General features: G+C 46.4%; 1 protein-coding gene across 1 annotated transcript in view; it reads left to right on the top strand.

The window, feature by feature from the left end:
• The window catches only part of LOC121292460 (protocadherin Fat 4), a 410,751-nt gene that overhangs the window by 191,550 nt on the left and 197,858 nt on the right, over window positions 1–21,343 (top strand). Inside the window, exons 3-4 of the mRNA XM_041214468.1 lie at window positions 3,507–3,638; window positions 16,934–17,195. Of these exons, the coding sequence (XP_041070402.1) occupies window positions 3,507–3,638; window positions 16,934–17,195 (394 nt within the window). The remainder of the gene's footprint in view (window positions 1–3,506; window positions 3,639–16,933; window positions 17,196–21,343) is intronic.

Raw genomic sequence — 21,343 nt, 5'->3', positions numbered from 1 at the left:
GGTTGGCGGGCAGGCCGGGAGCCCTGGCTGACTTCAGAAAAAGCGTGAAACCCCATCCATGGGTGGGATGAGGTTCATGAGTGATTTTAAAATTTCAGAATGTTTTAAACTAAAAGTTGTGGACATGTCCCAACTCATGTGACAGTGTCACATGAGGAGACATGGCAGCGAAACCTTTTCTGTTGTTGAAACTGCTTTTCACATTTGAGCCAGTCTCCCTGAGGCAGCACTTTGCCTCAGCAAGACCTGTGTGCTCTTTCGTACGCATGCACGAACGATCGCACTCCCAGCTCAGGGAAACTCCCCCCTCGCCCGCATAGGGAGCCCTTCCTAGCGGACGTCATGCTGGGCGGGCCTTAACTGGCCCGTCCACGTAAAATGGCGGCACGCCCCCAACTGGGGTCGCCAATCGGGAATCTGCCCGCTCCCGCACATCCCCCCCGATGGGGAGAAAATGTTGCCCCATGATCCATGAATGAATCCGCTGTGTTGATCTAGAAGTAGGTTTTGAGAGTTGTGCAACATTAAATAGATCTTAATTTAAAACAATTTCAATAACCAGGGAAAGAGAACTGAGAATGTTATTGGGACTGGGATCTGATGAGTTCCCAGGTCCTTATAGGCTTCATCCTAGGATGTTAAAAGACATGGCTGCTGAGATAGTAGATGCATTGGTTTTAATTTTCCAAAATTCTCTAGGGGGAGAATCTTCTCCCCATTCGGGGAGGCGGGGGGGTTAGACGGGAGCGGGCGAGGGTGGGCGCTGAGCGCTCCCTGTGCGGGTGGGGGGAGTAGGAAAAAGTAGGCTCTTTCATGCACGTGCGAAAGAGCACAGAAATCTCCCTGAGCCACAGAGCTGCCTCAGGGAGATTAGTTTGACTTTTAAAAATTTTAATAAATAAAAATAAAATTTAAGACATGTCCCATCATGTGATTGTGCCACATGAGCTGGAACAAGTCAATGAATTTTACTTAAAAATTTTATTATTTTAACAACCTTCATGAAACCTCATCCCATCAATGGATGAGGTTTCATGATAAATGCGAAGGCCCCCTGGGCTCTTCACCTACCCGCCAACCTTAAGGTTGGATGGGCAGCTCAGTTAATTATTTTAATTGATATTTAAATGGCCTTAATAGGCCTTTTAAAGTTCAGCAGGCGCGCAGCCGACTTCATTGCGCACCCGTCGAACTGAGGATCTGAATGACATGCAGTGACGTTGGGATGCACAGTCGCCGACCCGAAGATTTTGGCTTAGATCCGGGAAAGGTCCCATCAGATTGGAAAATAGCAAATGTAACTTCTCTGTTCAAGAAAGGAGGGAGACAGAAAGCAGAAAACTACAGGCCAGTTAGTTTAACATCTGTCATAGGGAAAATTCTGGCATCTATTATTAAAGAGGTTACAGCAGGGCACTTAGATAATCTTAATGCAATCAGACAGAGTCAACATGGTTTTGTGAAAGGGAAGTCATGTTTGACTAATTTATCAGAGTTCTTTGAGGAAGTACAGGCAACTGGGTAAATGGGAACCTGTGAATGTGGTGTACTTAGGTTTCCAGATGCCACATCAAAGGTAACATGTTGAATGGATACAGGATTGGTTCGCTAACAGGCAACAGAGAGTGGGGATACATAGGTTATTTTAGGGTTGGCAAGGTGTAACGAGTAGTGGGCCACAGGGATCAGTGCTGGGGCCTCAATTTGCAATTTATAAAAATGACTTGGATGACAGGATCGAATGCTAAATTTGCTGATAAAGATGAGTAGAAAAGTAAGCTGTGAAGAGGACGTAAGGAGTCTGCAAAAGAATATAGATGGGCTAAGGAAGTGAGCAAAAATTTGGCACATGGGGCAGGATTTTTACCTTGTCGGGTGGACACGGTGGGCAGGCCCAGGAGCGGTCGCAAAGCCGACTGCCATCTGTGATTGGGCCCTGACATTGATTTCACGCTGGCTGTCCAATTAACGGCCAGACAGCGTGAAACGCCGCTGCAGCGCTGCTGGGTTGGGGGCGGGAGGAGGGCGAGCGTGGAAGCCAGCGCATTGAAAGCTCCTCAAGGCACAGAGCTGCCTCAGGGAGCTGAAGATTTAAAAACTCAAAAATAAACAAGTGTCCACTGTTAAAAAATATGTCCCCTCATGTGACTCCGTTATGTTATGAATGAAATTTAAAAAATGTATTTCATTTTTATTTGCTGTTGGAAACCTCATCCCACCCGTGGATGAGGTTTCCTAAAAATATCCAAAGGCCGCTTGGCCTTTTCACCTGCCGGCCAACTGTAAGGTTGGATAGGCAGCAAAAGATTTCATTCAATTGTTACTTTAATGGCGGTAATAAGCATGTTAATTGTGGGTGGGCACACTGCCGATTCCTGTGCGCCTGCCGACTGAAATATCAGGCGCGTGCGTCATGATGTCGGGATGCTCACCTGACGTCATTATCGCACGTCATTTTATGCTCGAGCGGGTCGGGAAGTGCCTGCCCGCTCAGCGAAAAATCCTCCCCATAGGGTATAATGTGGCGAATGTGAACTTGCCCACTTTGAGAGGAAGAATAAAAATGCAGCATATTATTTAAATGGGGGAGAGATTGCCGAACTCTCTGGGTGTCTTGAGTGTACTGGTACATGAATCACAAAATGTTAGTATGCAGGCACAGCAAGTAATTAGGAAGGCAAATAGAGTATGCTGGTGTTTATTGCAAGGAGACTGTAATATAAAAGTAGGGATGCTCTGCTGCAGCTGTATATGGTATTGATGAGGCCACATCTAGAGTACTGTGTGTAGTTTTGGTCTCCTTATTTAAGAAAGGGCATAATTGCATTAGAAACAGTTCAGAGAAGGTTCAATTGACTGATTCCTAGAATGAGAGAGTTATCCTATGAGGAAAGGTTGAACAGCCTGGGCCTGTATCCACTGGAGTTTAGAAGGCTGAGAAGTATAACGTCCTGAGGGGACTTGACAGGGTGGATGATGAAAGGGTATTTCCCCTTGTAGGAGAGACTAGAACAAAGGGGCACAACATAAAATGAGGGGTCTTCTCATTTTAGATGGAGATGAGGAGAATTTTTTTCTCTCAGAGAATTGTGAGTATATGGGTGGGATTTTCTGGCCCCGCCCACCACCAGGATCATCCGGTCCCACTGCAAATCAATAGAATTTGGGCTGGGCCGCTGAATCTCCCACGACAGGTCCCACCACAGCGGGGCTGGAAAGTCCTGGCCCATGAAACTCTCTTCCCCAGAGAGTGGTGGAGGTAGGGCCATTAAATATTTTTAAGGCTGAATTAGATAGATTCTTGTATGTCAAAAGAATTAAAGGGTATGGGGGTAGGAAGGAAAGTGGAGTTGAGGCCACAACCTGATCAGCCATGATCTTGTTGAATGTTGGAGCCGGCTCAAGAGGTCGAACGGCCTACTCCTGCTCCTAATTTGTATGTTTGTATGTTCATTTATCATCATATCCAACAGCGATGTGCTAACAGATTCTTTGTTGTTTTTCAGGTTGAAATAACACTGCAGGATATTAATGACAATCCTCCTGTGTTTCCCACTGATGCACTGGATGTCATCATTGAAGAAAACATCGGAGATGGTTTTCGAATATTACAGCTGTCAGCTACAGATGCAGATGAGGTAGGTACTGCATAGCTTGATTTAATATCTGTTTTCCACAAATAATTACAACCCCATAAGCGATTCATCTTTAACTTTTATCGTTTCCATCGAGTTTCTCATGAAAACTTAGTGAGCGGCTGAAGTCCATACTGCAGGATAGCACCAAAGTTAAAAAGAGTAGGAAAAAGACTAGATAAATCAAGATGTGGTGATTTGATGACACTAAGCTTGGGTTTAAGAATGTCTGGCTGCACTCTGGAGTTGGCAATGAATCTGTGATGCATTACGATTAATTGAGAAAGAATACAGAGGATATTTTGATGCTTGGTAAGTTAAAAATTAAACAAAGATTCTGGTATTCAAAGAAAGTCTATGGGCAGGATTTCCGCACCCCCCCCACCCCTTCGGAGAGGAAGTTGAAGTGTATTGAGTGCCTCTGATCAGCGCCCCCAATCGGGGGTGCGCTGTCATTTTACATGGGCAGGCTCATGCACACGAAAGAGCGCACTCATCTCCCTGAGGCTAAGTGCTGCCTCAGGGAGATTGGCTCTACAATAGAAAATATTAAAAATAGAGAAAAAAAAATCCCCTGACATGCCTGGACATGTCCATAACCTTTAAAAAAAAACTTTAATTACATTTTTTAAAACCTACATTAAACCTCATGGATGAGGCTTCATGCTTTTTCTGATGCCCGCCAGGGCTCCTGGCCTGCCCATCAACCTTTAGGTTGGACGGGTAGGTCCATTAATTACTTCAATGACTCTCTCAATGGCCTCAATTGGCGATTGACAGGTCAGTGGGCGTGCAGTTGCTTTTGCTGAGCCCCCACCTACCTGAAAATTTAAACGGGGCGCGGTGACGTCGGAAGCTCCCCCCAACCTCATCGTGCATCATTTTACGCGTCAGTGAACGGGCCTCCTCCCCCCCACCGCTCGCCAACGGGAAAATCCTGCCCTATATTATTTTTCTTAGTTTTCTATCAGCTTGAACACATTCACGCTCTTTATAAAGTTTTGGTGGAAAATTAAGGGAAATTGTTTCTCAGTATCCAATGAATGTAGAATGTTGTCAGTATCCATTCACTTAATATAAAAGTCCCAGAATGTTGAGGTTTGGAATTACTTTCCAAGTTTCTAGCATTCCACATTTATTAAATATTATGCAACATTCAACTGACGGCCAGTAAACATGGCTTCAGTCCATTTCATTCCTTATATTTATGGGAACGTGAATGCTATCACGTTGTACAAATATCATTCTAACATCGCAATTATGAAGTTATTCTTACTATTACAAATTACAAATCTTACTTTATTCATGCAGAAGCAGGGGGCCTATGACAGTAATAGTAATGGAGAAACCGGTAGAAGCATAATAATTTTACTCCTTGGAAAGCTAGCTCACCAAATGAAGCTACTGTGTTGTGCATGTGATGGTGAACCTAAGAGTGAATTGCCACTTATCCCTATTCAAAGAAAACAATAAATAAAGAATTATATTCACTTAGCTTCTTTATTCTGTCCTCCCTCTAAATTTGACCACTCCTAAAAATGCTGACTTTTGCTTGCATGCGCTTCATTGGATCCCAGCTGCTCTACCTACTTTGTCCAAATGGCTATTCTACATGTGAAAACCTCATTGTCATTCAGCTTCTCAACTTAAGTCTGGTTGGCTGGATTTCTTGAGTTGTTCAAGGTGAGGCTTGGAGGATCCAGGAGGCAAGTGCCTTTGCACCGATCTTCTGGAAAAAGCAGAGGTCTGATGAACTCCCTGCATTCAGCCAGCCTCCCATTACCTTGCCTTCAGGGCTTTTGATTTACCGCCTCACTCCCCCTCGTTGCCAAGAGGCATATGATCATCCCCACCAGGTCCCTAATCTCCCTCCACAATGAAGCCACCCATCCCTCCCTCCAGAGCCCCAATTCCCCTTCAGCACTCTGCCAGGCCTCCGATTTCCCCAAATCCTCTCACATTCCCCAACCCAGATATCTAATCTCATACCCCACAAAGACTTTCGGCACCGCAGGATTGGAAACGCAACAGATTGACTCCTCCCTGTCACCACACACTGAGATTATGCCCCTCCACCATCCCCTCCCCCCCAAGGTTGCCTCTGACCGCACCCTCCTCCCACCTGCCTCCCTCTAAATTTGCCCTCCTGAAAATGTTGACTATTGCTTGCATGCTCTTCCTTGAATTGGGTGAACTGATGTGGTTCTAATGCTTTCAACTGGTTTCCGCACCCTCCCCCTCTCTCTCTCTCTCTCTCTCTCTCTCTCCCTCTCCCCTCTCCCCCTCTCTCTGTGCCGTCTTTCTGTGAGTTAAATTTCAGTGCAGGAACTAACCACTCAGGCAAGCAATCTAGAAGACAACAAAGTGGACCAAGCCAATATTGTGTCTGGCACAATTCAGCATAATTTGGACACAGCATATCACATAGCAAAATTGTTGTTCTTATCCCAATTTTAGGCTGATGAAATGTAGGGCCCTGATTTGAACATCTTCCCGAAAAGATAATAGATAAAAGATAATAATTACCCTTGTTCTTCAGGCTAATCCTGGGCAGCTGCCTAAAACAAGCACGGGCCTGTTCCACATAGAATTGCTCAACAAGCCCCTATAATCCAGCTTCTGGTTTAAATGATTCGATTGGCTAAATTCAGCCATTGGCTGTTCTTTTGCATTCAAAGCAAATGATTCACTTCTGTGTGCAAAAGGCATTCAAAATTGCACGTTCGGAAAGAATCCTGATTGCCAATGCATGTGGTTTTGCACATACACTGTAATGTGTTTTTATACAGAAGAAAAGATGGATTGAAAGTAATCTGGAAAAGTCCAGTAGTCTACATTTCTCCCTCATCTCCCCCACCACCCACATATCTAGATGGACTTAGATTCTGGCTTTGTACTAATCCCATGTAAAACTTTTAGTGGTATATATAAATTACATTTAATCACCACTGCCCTGAAGTTACTGTGGGATACCAGTTTATTCATGCATAAATCATTCATTTATAATTATTCACACTGCTATTTTAGTGGAGGCATTACCATGAATTTGCAATGAATTAAAATGTAGGCGAAAAGAATTTCATATGACCACCTGGTTCTGATATTTATCTTCTATTGACCTGGGAAATGCTTGGTTTCCAGGGGCAAAAGAGAAGAAAACCAGGTGGAGGATCATGATGCTAGGACTCCACCCTTTTATGCCACCCCTGGATTTCCTGAACTTTCCCCATTGTTGGGGGGAGGGGGGGTGGGGTTTAGTGAGCATAGGATGTGGAGAGAAAGGGCAGGTGTGTAAATGGAGGGGGAAGGAGGCCAGTGTGACTCATGTCTCATTTTCCAAAACGTTTTCTGAAAGGAGCATCTAAAACTGTCTGTAGCTTTTGCTCCTGCTGCCCACATCCCTGCCCTTCCTCATCCCGCCTACTCGCCACCTCCTCCACCCCTGCCAATCAGATTGGCAGTTCTGAAAGTGCTACGCAACAAGACAAAGAAGGCCTAAAAAGGGAAGTGGCCTTAATTTTCAGCAGGATCGTTTTGGGTCATCAGGGCTGCCAGACCATCTGGCTGGTATTGTTTGATCGCAGCTGGCAGGCCCTGCGGCTGGCCATCATTATTACTGCAGGAGTCACAGGCTCTGGCTTCCTGGCTGCAATTCTGAATGACAGTCCTCTCAGAGGAGCTGGGGGCCCAGGCTGAGGGCATCCTGATGACTGAACCTGCAGATGTTGAAGTTTGGATCATGACTGCAAAGATAATGCACCTCAGGTGGGCTGGGCCTAACACTTAAGGCAGACTGGGGAGAGAAACATGGGGCTGAATTTTTCGCTGAGTGGGTGGGCGCGTGATGATGTCAGGTGAGCGTCCCGACGTCAGCATGCATTCAACGCGATATTTCAGTCGGTGGGCACGCACGGGAGTCAGAGTCACGCCCGCCATCAATTATGAGGTAAGTTAAGGCCATTAAAAAGGCAATTAAGAAGGATTAACGCTGCCTGAGCGATTTTGTGCTCATCGCACTGGTAAAACGGGCAGGCAGGCAGCCGACAATTTCCCAAACCTCATCCATGGGCGGGATAAAAAACGTCAGCAGCATTGCCAGTGTGAGTAGTGAGGAGTTTTGGAGATAACTTGCTGCTGGTTGCTTATTGGTACTTGGCAGCTTCATCTCGTGTTCAGGCTTCATTGTTAGTATTTCCAGGCTTCATTTCAGGGCTTACTGGTGTCTCCAAGGACCCTGGAGGATTCAGACCATATGGACCCTTCCAGCCTTCCCTTACCCTGGTAATGGGGTTTGTGGTCTCCACTGGTGGCACATCCTCTGAGGAGGAAGAGAGGGTCAGAAGGGAGAGGAGGCCAGGTGTCCCAATGCAAGTTCCAGGGGAGTGACCTGTGGGAGGAGAGGTGCAGGCACATGGGATGCAGGGCCAGCAGGTAGTCCAAGGCAGAAGGGGCTGCAGAAGATGCCACTATCCTGCTGCCAGGATTTACAGGCAGCAATGCAGCTACCTCAATATGTCTGAGGTGCAATGCCGAAGGAGGCTCTGACTGTCAAGGGAGACAGTGACCTCCATTTGTCAGATAATTGAGTCTGAGATCAGCTCTGACTGTGTGGGTGGACACCCCATGCCAGTGACTCCGAAGGTCACAGTGGCCCGAAACTTCTATGCCTCCGGCTCTTTCCATGGCTCAGTGGGGGATCTGTGCGGAGTCTCCCAATCAGCTGTCCACAGTTGCATCAAGCTGGTGACAGAAGCTCTGTTCAGGCAGGTACTGACCTTTATTCTTCAGTGTACAGATGACGCCAGGCAGGCTGAGCAAACCAGAGGCTTTGCAGCGATTGTTGGGCTCCCCCACATCCAGGGTGCCATCGACTGTACACATTTGGCCATCAAGGCGCCAGTGGGTCAGCTGGGTGCCTTTGTCAACAGGAAGGGATTCCACTCCATGAACCTGCAGATAGTGTGTGACCACACGATACAGTTTCTGCAAGTCTGTGCAAGGTACCCTGGCAGCTCCCATGATGCTTACACCCTGAGACAATCCCAGGTGCCGAGGCTCTTCAGTGCTCCAGCCCGACTGGATGGATGGCTGCTGGGTGACAAGGGCTATCCATTGGAAAGATGGCTTATGACGTCTCTCCACCACCCAAGAACAGAGGCAGAGAAGCCTTACAATAGGAATCATGCCTCCACAAGGGCAGCAGCAAAGAGGACCATTGGTCTTCCCAAGATGTGCTTCCGATGCTTGGACCATTCAGGGGGAGCACTACAATACCCCCCAGACCGTGTGTCACTGATAGTGGTTGCATGCTGCGCTCTGCACAATCTGGCACAGGTAAGGCGGGGACCCACCAGGGGGAGGGGATCTGGACGCAGCTGCACAGGTCACAGAGGATGAATACAGTGGTGAGTCAGAAGAGGAGCACAGTGAGGAGAAAACTGAGGGTGTGGAGGCAGACCTCAGTAACCTGCAGGGACACCAGGGACGCCTTGATCCAACATTTCTTCAGCAAGGCTGCCAAAGATCTGCTTCCACTTCATGTCAGGTCTGCTGCCACCATCCTGGATGTCCGAAATGACCTTTTCATTTGCACCCAAAGTCCACTCGATGTCTGTGCAATAAAGTATCCACCACTCACATCCAGCATTACTGGAGTACCCTGCAACAGAACGAGAAAAGGTGAAGCATACTCAGGCCATCAGAACCATAGCAAATTTAATGTTATTGTCAAATTGAATGCATAATGACATAACCATTACTGGTGTTGATGTCCACACCAGCAGACATATAAACCAAACATAAATGAACAGAAAATCACCCGTGAAATGTCCCTCTTGTGCTCATGATGTCTTTAACTTGTGTTTCCGAGTGCTACATTTTGGTGCCATGCCCTCACGTGTCCTGGCATTGGAGACAGCCTGCTAACTCTGCTCTCTTGTTAGCACAGACTCACACTTCTGATGACCTTGGCGGTCGTCCCCTAACCAGTGGAGCCTGTGCTGGCCATGCCTGGGAGGAAGTGGCCAGTGCCACAGTTGACATCTCCCCAGTCATCGTAGCCTCGTCAGATGCGATGGTCACTGACGGAGGAGCTGCTGCCGTCATCCAAAGCACCCTGAGAGGAGCCCACAGAGGTGACAAGAAGCTCATGTGCCAACTTGAGGTTGCCCTGGACCTCCCTGCTCACAGCCACCTAGCTGGGATACTGGGTGCCTCATCCACCTCCCACACTGGCACTGACCACCTGAGGTCATTGCCTGTGTGAGGGCTTGCATGGATCTCCACCAGATCCTTCTGCACATCCCGCTGGATATCCAGCGTCCTTTTTTTATTCTTTTGTTGCATGTGAACATTGCTGGCTAGGCCAGCATTTATTGCCCCTCCCTGATTGTTCAGAGGGCATTTTTAACAGTCAACCACATTTCTGTAGGTCTGGAGTCACATGTAAGCCAGACCAAGTGAGGACAGCAGATTTCCTTCCCCAAAGGGTATTAGTGAACCAGATGGGTTTTTATGACAATCAACAATGGTTTCACGGTCATCATCAGACTGTGAATTCCAGATATTTATTGGATTCAAATTCCACCATCTGCTGTGGTGGGATTCGAACCCAGAGCATTACTCTGGATTACTGATCCAGTGACAATACCACTACACCACCGCCTCCCCCCTAATCTGCTGCCTAACAGACGACTCCCGAGGCTCATCATCTGCTTTCGACTGAGCATCGTCCTGGTACCCAGCAGACGTCCGACTGCCAGTGCCCTGGGCACTCTCCACTTCCGCCTGCACATCGAGCGAGTGTGAAGTGCCTTCACCAATGGGCACTGACATTCTTGCCACCGGTCTAATGCCTACCAAGGTGCTGGCATCTGCGCTGGTGCCTGGTTCAGAGAGCGGGTGTGACACAGGTCAGTGTCAGGGGTGGCCCTTTGGGGTCCAGAGAGTGGGAGCGTGCTGGCAAATCTAATGGAGAACAAGAATACGTCATTAGTTAAAGTCAGCACACTGTCACTGTGTATGCCAGGCACCCTGGTGAGACAATGCAGATTTGCATCATGGTGTCATCATCTGATCTGATCAATGGGGACTCCAGGTTCAAGCTTCACATCAATGAAGAGACTACACTAGAATGGTTGCACAATCCGAAACTCACCTCTGTGCACTGCGCTCTTACCTTAGTTTGACACCCTAACCTTTCCACACCCAGTTACACGTGAAACGTGCCGGCTCTCCAGCTCAAGGGCATCCTGCTTGAATCTGGTGAGCAGCAGCAGTTTGGGTAGGCCTCCACCTGTATGTGCCCTCTCGATTTAGTTCTGGTTTGTCTTCTCCTGAAAGGACAGAGGAACATTGATTAGTCCACCTTCTACCTGCAGCTCCATTGCAGCCTGGCCAACCCCATCTGAGGAGCACCTCACAGAGCAAGTCGGAGTCATGACCCTCTAGCCGCAAGGCACTCAGCCCAAGCTGCCAGGGCTCACCCCCTAGGCCTGCTGCGGTGTCATTGACAGTTGGCACTCAGACTCTAGTGCCCCTAAGGTCCACAGGGGGACAGCCACACCATAACACTTCTGCACACTGATTCATGCCAGCACGGTACTCAACCATCCTGAGTGCAGCAGGTCATTGAACCTCTTCCAGCACTGCACCCATGTTCACCTCACCATGCCATGGCTACTCACCAGCGCTGCCACCTCCTCCCATGCCCTCTTTGTGAGGTGCGGTGGCCTCCTTCTCCCATCTTTGGGGACAAGGCTGTTCCTCCTGGCAACCACCTCCTCCAGGAGGACCGTGAGGCACCCATTCAAAAAGCCGGGGGCCGAGTGCCCTTTCGACCTGACCTCCCGTCTGCTGTGTCCAGCCGCACTCGACTCCGCTTGAATATTGAAAACGCCGGTGCCTGTGCCTGTGCCATTTTTAAACTGGCTGCCGGTCACCATTGAACCCGTCAGCCAATAGGCCCCCACACCCACCTCCCCCTCAGCCTTTCCTGACTAGTGGGGAGCCGCATTTCATGCTGGGTGGGTTTTAATTGGCCCGCCAGCATGAAATCGCGGTCAGGGGCCAATCATGGGTGGGGGCCCATTTCCTGGCCGTTCCCGGGCCCGCTGACCACGCCCACCCACCGAACTCAAAATCCTGCCCACGAGGCTGTTAGGTGTTCCCCCACGAGTCTCCCATGGAGTCATTTTCAGGTCCCAGCAGCACTCATTAACTGGCTATTATTTTCTCATTTTTACGTCATTGAGTTTCATCCAATGTCAGCCACAATAAATTTTAATGGATCATGATTATTGAACCATGGATGTGAGAAGTTCCCAATCATCTGTAGTTCTCAATTTGTTCAAAAAATCAAACATATTTTTAATTGATACTCTTAGTGCAGTGGGGTATTTTTTTGCTTAAAATGCTCCCTTGCTTCAAACTATATTCCTTACACCAAAATGCATTCCTTCCAGCTTGATGCAGAACCCCCCCAGGACTCTTTTACTTACACAATGCAAAACTGCTTATATAGCTGGTGTTCATTATGAAAAAGATGAAACAGCTAAGTCTAAGCCGAGGCATTAAAGCCTGTGGTAAATACAAATGTCCAGAAACTCCTCATTCAGACCTTTCACTGCCTATAGTATGACAAGAAAGGATTTCAATAAGCAGAGGCACCTGTATATACAAGCCTCGAACATAATGCTGCTGGGTGAAAATACTGTTAAAGTATACAAGAGGAATTACAGCTGACATGAAAATGTTCAACTGCACATGTTATTGGTTAGAAATAAAACTTTATCGCAGTGAAGGTCGCTTTTTAAGTATGACTCGGTAGGTAAATTTACTGCATGTTGCCATACAGAACCTATTGTTTTTCTTTTAAAGACAATCCTAATACAGTGGTTCAACTCATGTGATACTGTGAAGTTTCAGGTTTTGTTTTGCTTTCATCAGTATCACACCACATCTACTGCATTCACCACTCCAACTAGATTTGGCGCTTTCCTGTTTTTCAGTTGGACAGGCTTTTTTCTCAAACAGGCTTCTTTTTTTGCATTTTCTGTATAAACAGGATGGATCTAAGTTTCTGGATCCTTGCTCTTTGTCCTCTTTTCGGAGGATTTCTTTTAGTTTGTTTTGTGAGGTTTAGAGTACAAAATCATCAATGGACGGTTCAAGCTGCTCCTGTGGTTGTATGTCAAAATGAAGTTCAGTTTCGCCAGCCGGGAGAAAGACTGCCAGACCCATAAGCTAATGACACTGCATCTAAATCCTGCAGCATTTGAACAAAAAGCTGGCAAACAGATTGAATCTAAGAAATCCTGCAAACAAAGTAAGAGGTGACGCTGAAATAAATGTACTCTACACCAGCTGAATATTGATACCACAGAACACTTGATTTGTTATAGGACTAATATACAAAAGTGATTTTCCCTGAAAACAGGATCCTGACCCTCCTCAACTCTGCCCTCTGCCCAGTTTTGGACTTAAAAGAGGTCACACCTTACTTCCCAGCATATCTATTAAATACTTTAAGAATGTCCAGCAGACTTCGCATGTCCTACTTCAAAGGTTCGACAGAAAGTAGAAAGGAAAAAGGAAATGATTCCATGCTGAAGTTATGAATGCTATGTGGTGATGAAACCAAATCACATCTTGGCCTCCACTCTTTATTCTTCTTTCAAAGAGAGAAAAAAAAGAAAGAAAATTTTACTTATATAGAGTACCTTTCATGACCTCAAGACCTCCCAAAATGGCAGTGTTTCACTCTAAATCAGAGTTGTAGTGTAGGAAATGTAGCAACCAATTTATACACAGCAAATTCTCACAAATAGCAATGAGATCTGACCAGATAATCTGCGTTGGGTGAGGGAACTCCGGAGAGAACCTTCTTGTTCTTTTTCAAAATAGTGCCAAGGGAGCTTTTACATCTACCTGAGAGGCCAGCTGTGCCACAGTTTAATGCCTGATCCAATAGATGGCACCTCTGACAGTGCAGCACTTCCTCAGTACTGCTTTGGAGTGACAACCTAAAATTTGCACTCCAGGCCAGGATTTTGCACTCGTCGGGTGGGCTCCGCGAGGGCGAGCGGAAGCAGTCGGGAAGCCAACCGCCACCCAGATTTCACACTGGCAGGTCAATTAAGGCCCACCCAGCATGAAACGCGTGCTGCAGACCGCTTGGCATTTTCGCTTGCCCACCAACTGTAACTTAATTATTACCTTAATAGCCTTAATAGGCCTTTTAATTGTCGGCGGACGTGCCGTTGACTCTCATGCGTGCCTGCTGACTGAAATATTGCGTGAGTGCGTGATGACATCGGGACACTCACCCGACGTCATCGCGCGTCATTTTACTCTCGTTCGGGTCGAGCGCACGCCCATCCAATGAGTAAAATATTCTGGCCCTCGAGTGGGTCTTGAAACCGCAATCTTCTCGCCCAGGGTGAGGGTGCTACCAGTGAGCCATGGCTGATATGTTCCCCTGCTCCATACTTCCTTTATGGCATTCAAAATTCTTGGGCACCTGCTACACCAGCTTTCTCACTGGTATGCCCTCTGTCTTTTGGCCACTTAGCTTCTGCACTGAGCATCTTGGTCTCTTCAATGTACACCTCTCATCCAACTTGTCGATCTCCTCTTCTCATTCAGTTTCAGTCTTGATCTGGAGCCTTGCATCTATACCCATGGTCATCTATCAACTTTGCCATCTCCTGTGGCCTTCCTGTGCTTAAGGGGAAGAATCTTTTTGTGCCAGAGGCCGGGGAAGTCAAGCAGCTGGCCATGCACAATCATGCAGCAGCCAAATAGATATGCAGAGACAAGGGCTCTGGCCAATCATGAAGTGGGGTCAGAGGTCCAGGTGCCATATTTGAACGGCTCCCAGATAGGCAACTACTCCTTAGCAGCATCAGTCTGGCTGTTTGTAACTCTTGGATCTACTGGAATTTACACAGTGACATTTTGTGAGGGGATCATGAGATCTTGCAGGGGCCTCTTTCTGGCTAGAATCTTCATACATTGAGGGCGTCACCAGCCTGTCTGGCGCGTCACTCCATCACCCTTGCCCAGCCTTTGATTACGCTAGACCCACTCCCCATCACCCTTAGCTAATTATCATTCACCCTAGAGCTTCCCCCTGTCACCATTGGTCATCCCCCCAGCACAATGGAACTGACCCCCCCCCGTTACCCTTGACCTGCCATTTATCATCCTCGACCCTCCCTCTATCATCCTTGGTCTTCCCTCTGTTACCCTCAACCCTCAAGACCTCACCATTGACCTTCCCTTAACCCTTCATACCCCCATAATTAAGCTTGACCTCCCACCTGTAGATATTGACCTTCCCTGTGCAGTCCAGCTTCCTCCTTCTGTCCCCCACTAGCCTTCATAGGGTTGCCACCTCCCTCCCTCCTTCGGTCAGCCATGCCCCCTTCTCCTTGCACAATTGGCACCTGATCTCAATCATCAATGGCTCCTCTCCCCTAGTTCAACAAAGCTCCCCACAAGAAAAGCAACTCCGACTCATCCAAATCCATCATGAAGACTACTGCGCTGGCTGCACACTACCTTTAACCAATTGTTTCTGGTTTGCTGCTGTTTACTAACTGAGTGAGAAGCAAAAGGTCGGATTCCCAATGGTGAAATGAAACTTGGTTATTATGTCACAGTTTCCTCCAATTTATCAGGAAGGATGAAGTTATCATTTTCACCCCTGCCATAAACTCTTCTACTTTGTCACTGATTCCATGTCCTGGCCTCAATATATGCTCAGACTGCACCAATCCCTCTAACATTTTATTGCTTTGTTTGGACTAAGAATGAGCTTCAAACCCCATGTCAATTCATCACCAAGATTACATATTTCCGCTTCTGCACTGCTTCAGCCACCTCAGTGAAACTCTTCTTTACGTTTTGTTTTTCCTTTGCCCTGCTGATATGTTTCAGGTTTTTCAACTATTTTATCTCGTCAAACAAAAGTACATGTACGTGCACAAAAACTTATGATATCCAATTTTCATAACAAGGGCTTCTCTTTACCGTAGTCCCCACTTCATTTTATTGTATAGCTGGATATATAAGCAGCCATGATCACAAGACAGTAATTTAGTGAAGGGTTTTTAGTAGTTTATTTACTTGGGAACAATTAAAAGGCAATAATTTAATCCAATGGTACAAACCACTACAATGACATTGACTCATTTCTAATTCAGATTGCAGACTGGAAATTATTCTATCACTGAAACCTGTTCCGATGCTGTGCATGGATCTTGTTGCTTTTGATCAGATTTTGTACCAGCAGCAACAAATGTCAGCTTGGACAGTGAGGTCTGAAACTTCTTCCTCTGGCCAGCGAATGATTGGGATGGGACTTCTGCCACCTCCCGTCATTGCAATGGCCTATTTGGCTGATTTAAGGTTTATTACCAATTTAGGGTGAGCACGCAGCAGCATCCCACCACCAAGAAGGGAGCCAGCCATTACTGAGGATGAAGTTGTGAGTGTGCTGCACTGGCAGCAGCATCAGGTGAGGAGGGAACAAGTTTAAAGGGCATAGAAGAGATTGAAGAGGTGACAGTAGAATTTTTTGGGAGGTTTGGACTAGGCAGAAACCTAAAAAAAGAAATTATTTTGGCCAGAGGAGAGTGAACGGTGCCCATTACTTGCAATCTCTTCCTTCAGAAGCAGAATCAGTAGGCCTTTCAATTCTGCAGCAAGAACTACTGCTAGACTTTTGTGACTAACTTTGGGATCAGCAATTTTAACAGAAAATGAAAAAGCAATTTGGTAGATTGCTGTGCCCTGCCTTCCTGCTGGTGCCTGTTCTTCCTGCTGTCATCTACATGTGGTGGGCAGTGAATGGACAGCTAACACCCTGCCATCCTGTGGCATGGGAGGAAAATCTAGTTTAAGGCCAAAATTTAGGGATAGTCCTCCTCCCAGATTTTCCTTGATTTTGCTACCATTATACTGCCTGCACCTGAGCTGTATAAATGAGGAAAATCCTGACTTTATTGTTTGGTACATTCCATATCCTGGCCAAAAGAACACATTCAAAAGGAGGAACTAACAATCAGGGCATCATTACTGCAATCTCAGGAATAAGTTGCAGTTAGTATCTGAAATATTCTGTATCTGATATGAAAATACATCAATAAACTTCATTTCTAAATATGAAAGGCAAACTTGATATTTAAAATGCTTCAGCTATGCCTCATTGACGATGTTGGCATGATGCATGAAGATCAGAGAATTTTATTATTGCTGAATTTGAAATTCACGTGACTCTATTTTCCTTAACTTAGGGTCCAAATGCTCTTGTGACATACACAATTATTAGCGGGGCGGACAACAGTTTCCGTATAGATCCAGAATCCGGAGATCTTCTGGCCACTAAACGTTTGGACCGAGAGCGCCGCTCCAAATATTCCTTACTGGTCCGTGCCGATGATGGGCTGCAATCCTCAGATATGAGAATCAACATCACCGTCAGTGACATTAATGATCACACACCCAAGTTCTACAGGGATGTGTATTCGTTTGATATACCAGAGGATGCTGCACCAGGTAAGACCAGAAACTAAAGCAAACCTCAAGATATTAATACTAAATATTAATAAATAATATTAATGGAATAATAGCAAACTTACATCCACCTTGTCAGGACAGCTAATTTAGGGGCTGTCCCTATGATTCTGTTCACTCTTTAATCTACTTCAATTCTCTGAAGGCAGTTCCTTGGTGATTATTCGCCACGCATGGCAAAGTGCAGTGATTTTATTTTACTACGGGTAAAGCAAGGAGTCTACCTCAGCCAGATGACGATCGAACCCGTTGCTTTTGGCATTAATCCAATCCATGTTTCCTGGTTACATGTATATTCTGGGCCTAAGTCGGTAATGTACTGGCATCATGCTGAACATGACTCCAGTCAACTGGGGTCAAGTTCCATTGTTAATATGTAATTGTTAGTTACTTGTCTGCAAAACAAGAGGCCAAGTGCTAAGGGATTCCATATGTTATAAACTATCCCAAGCTGATCTGTGCTGTATCTTCTCTGTTTCTGGCCTGGATTGCACTGCCAGCTGCCCTTGAGCAGAAATGCATAGTAAACAAGCTCTGAGGCTTAACTAGAATATCCTGTATAAATATATCTTGATAAATAAATACATAGGAGTGTTTTGAAATAATGCCTTCCATAAATAATGAGCAAAATGTTTCAATTTTTGCATTCTTCGAAGAGGAGTCACGGGCCTGGATTGTCCTCGGAGGTGTTCTCACGGGAGATTTTGGGAGAGACATCACAGGGAGGGGTCGATCGATCACAGACGGGGGGGAAAGATTGTTACAGCAGGTTTACATGATAGAATTCCATTGCATCCCAAAAGCTGTTCCCACTCCACCACATAACTTTGCCGGAGGCGACTGTAAACAAATGCCCCAGTATTTATGGGGAGGGAACGGAGGCATGTGTATTCGGCTAGGAAACCTAGATATGTTGGGAACATAGATGTCTTGCCAAATTTAACAGCAGGATATCATTAGTTTTTTTTTACTCCTTTTGCCACCTGGCTGTCAGCTACATTGCAGGCTGGCCAGCTGCCAGGCGAGAAAACTTGAGTACAAGACCACAATTGTGGACCACTGGGGATAGGCCTCAGAAATTTGTGAAGATCAGGGATTTCTGAGGGGACTCATGGCACGCCAGAGAGATCGTGGAGAGGGAGAGATCTTGGGAAGGGGGGAGAGTTTCCAGAGAGCGATCGGAGGGAAGAGATTTTGGGAGAGAGATCATGAGGAGGGGTTGACCGATCACAGGGATTGTTGCAGCAGGTTTGGATGATAGAATGCCATTGGATCCCAAGAGCTGAGGAGCTAAGCCTCATTCAAATATTATAATCATTTACCCGCCCCTGCAGAATGCAGTATTTTTTTGATCCAAAACATGTTGTGGTTAAGTCGGTGTGTTTGTGGCTGCCTATGGTTGGGTTTAAGCCGTATCCTCTCCTGCCTATCCAGGAGTAAGGGATTGTGGGATGGCAGGAGGAGTGGTGGTGAAGTTAAATTTACCCTGATGCTTCTGTTGCATTCCCAGGGAAGTAACAATTGACAGAGCAGAGCAGCTCGAATGAAATTCGCAGCCAGCTCTCCATTTATTTACCTCCTCTCCCATGAGAGAAACAGTGCTACTTAGCACTAGTTTCACTTTTTTTTGAGGGATTTGCAAAGGTAGTAACATTGCATGGCCAAAGTGGAAAAGACAGCATGACCAAAACATTTGAAAGGTTAATTATTAAAAAAGAATACGAACACTTTAAGGCTTTTATATCACCTGCTCAATTACTGGGCTGTTTACTGTGCTAAGCTGTCACTGGCAAACTGAATATTTATAAGTTTATAACATAGTCCTAAACAGCTTGCCGATCAGTCCACTGTATTTATATATTATATATTTTAGTAACTGATTGCTACTGAATTGAAATTTCTACAAAATTATTGAGTAGATCTTTTGGAAAAGCAGAAGGTGCTTATTAAGCACATGCCAAATCAGATACAACAAAGACACACCCAGCCCAGTCAATCCTGCAAAACCCTCCTCACTAACATCTGAGGACTTGTGCCAAAATTGGGAGAGCTGTCCCACAGACCTGTTGAGCAACAGCTTGGCTAAGGTCCCAGAATCCATTACAGACATATGTCCCCGAATCCTCCATCTCAATCCCTAGCCCTGTTCTGTCCTACCAGTAAGACAGACCTACAAGAGTTGGCAGTACAGTGGTATATAATCCTCAACATTGATTCCATGAAGTCTCATGGCATCAGGTCAATATGGGCAAGCAAACCTTTTGCTGATTATCACCTACTGCCCTCCCTCAGCTGATGAATCCTCCATGTTGAACACTGATTGGAATAAGCACTTGGGGGCAGCAACTGCACAGAATGTACCCTTGGTAGGAGGATTCAATGTGTGACTCCACATGTTATTTTCTGAAATTTATAAGAATTAGAGGGATCCAACTGAAACATATGAAAATCTTAAGGGGTTCAATAGGGTAGATGCTGAGAGGATGTTTCCCCTGGCTAGGGAGTCTAAAACTAGGGAGCATAGTCTCAGAATAAGGGGTTTGCCATTTAAGAATGGGATGAGGAGTAATTTCTTTGGTTTGTGGATCTTTGGAATTCTCTACCCCAGAGGCGTAGATACTCAGTCATTGAATATTTAAAACAAAGATCAATAGACTTCTGTGTTCTAATATAATTACGGGATATGGGCATAATGCAGGAAAATGGAATTGAGGTAGAAGATTAGCCATGTTAATAGTAAATGGCAGAGCAAGCTTGAAAGACAAAATTCCCTACACCTGCTCCTATTTCTTATGTTCTTATAGCAAGAAATAATTAAGCACCCTGGATATGCCAATGATGATAGGCCCCAATAGCATTCTAGTTGCAGTGCTGAAGACTTGGGCTGTGATTTTCCGTGCCCACTGGCATCGGGCGTGTTTGATGGCGAGAATATGGCGAGAAGGCCAAAAATTGTTTCACGATGTTGCGAAACCAGTTTGTGATTGTCCGCGTAGCCTGTCGATAGCGGGTCACATTCCCCGCCAGCAGGCATCAGGAACTTCATTATAATACATCAGCATATTATTGTAAGGCCAGCCCACTGGACTCATCCCCTACCCTGCTGGATGATCTGCCCACATCGGCAGGAAAACATGCTTATGCGTTTCACAACAGAATAACTAAGGCGTGCACCTGGCGGGTTGCACCTCGCTCGGGACTTCAAGATTTGTTTGCCTACCTTACTTCGGTCAGCACTCACAGTCATCAGCACCAGGCTTCACAGACAGCACCACATCACTTTTAGGGAGGCTCATGGATATGTCTCTACCTACGAGATCAGCCGTATTTGGGTGGCTTTTCAATGGCTGCAGGGCTAGAGGTTGCTTGGGGAAGGGGGAGAAGTGGCTTCAGGCAAAGGAAGAGGCTGCAGGATGAGGGCTGTACTATGGAAGGAGGGTATCCCATGGTGTTATTGTGGGCACATGTTGATCTGTGCAAGTGGCCTCGATGATGAGGCCTGAGGAGGCAGTCTGCAGAGGACATGAGGCCAAATGTGAGGATTTCTGTGTGAGAGTGGGTGGTGATGTCCCTTGAGCTGGCAGTGAGTGAGATGCCAGTGAATGTGTGATGGGCTTGTGTGTGTGAGTTTAAGGTGATGAGCTGGTTGCCTTACCCTGACAGCACGGATGGAATCATTCATCCTGGATCTGCATTGGATGTCCAACTTCTTCTGTGCAATTTTAGCACTGTTCACTGCTACCACTGCCTACCAAGCCAGAGTAATAATGTTGCTGCCCCTTCTCCAGCCAGAGTGGGGGTAGAGGACATCACAGCGGCCTCCACAGTGTCCAAAAGGCTCTAGAGGGCTGCAGTATTCTTGCCTTTCAGGGCCATGTCTTCTTTGCTGCAGCCCTGGGCTGGAAGCACTGAGCGAGGCTGTAGTGGTGTGATGAAGCAGTGAGGTGATGGCCTGGCAGACGAATGAGAACTCGCCCACCATGGAAACGGCATGTATCCTGGGAATGAATAATTAATGTGGTGGGTATGGGATGTCACGGTGTGAAAAGCCGTCACCATGACGGAGAGGTAAAACGTCGTTTTTCCCATCAGCTACTGCATTTCTGGCAAATCTCGGACGATTCCGACCC

This window comes from Carcharodon carcharias, chromosome 1 (genome assembly GCF_017639515.1).
Source record: "Carcharodon carcharias isolate sCarCar2 chromosome 1, sCarCar2.pri, whole genome shotgun sequence".
Taxonomy (NCBI): domain Eukaryota; kingdom Metazoa; phylum Chordata; class Chondrichthyes; order Lamniformes; family Lamnidae; genus Carcharodon; species Carcharodon carcharias.
The sequence above is the reverse complement of the archived record's forward strand: the minus strand, read 5'-3'. Positions and strand labels throughout refer to the sequence as shown.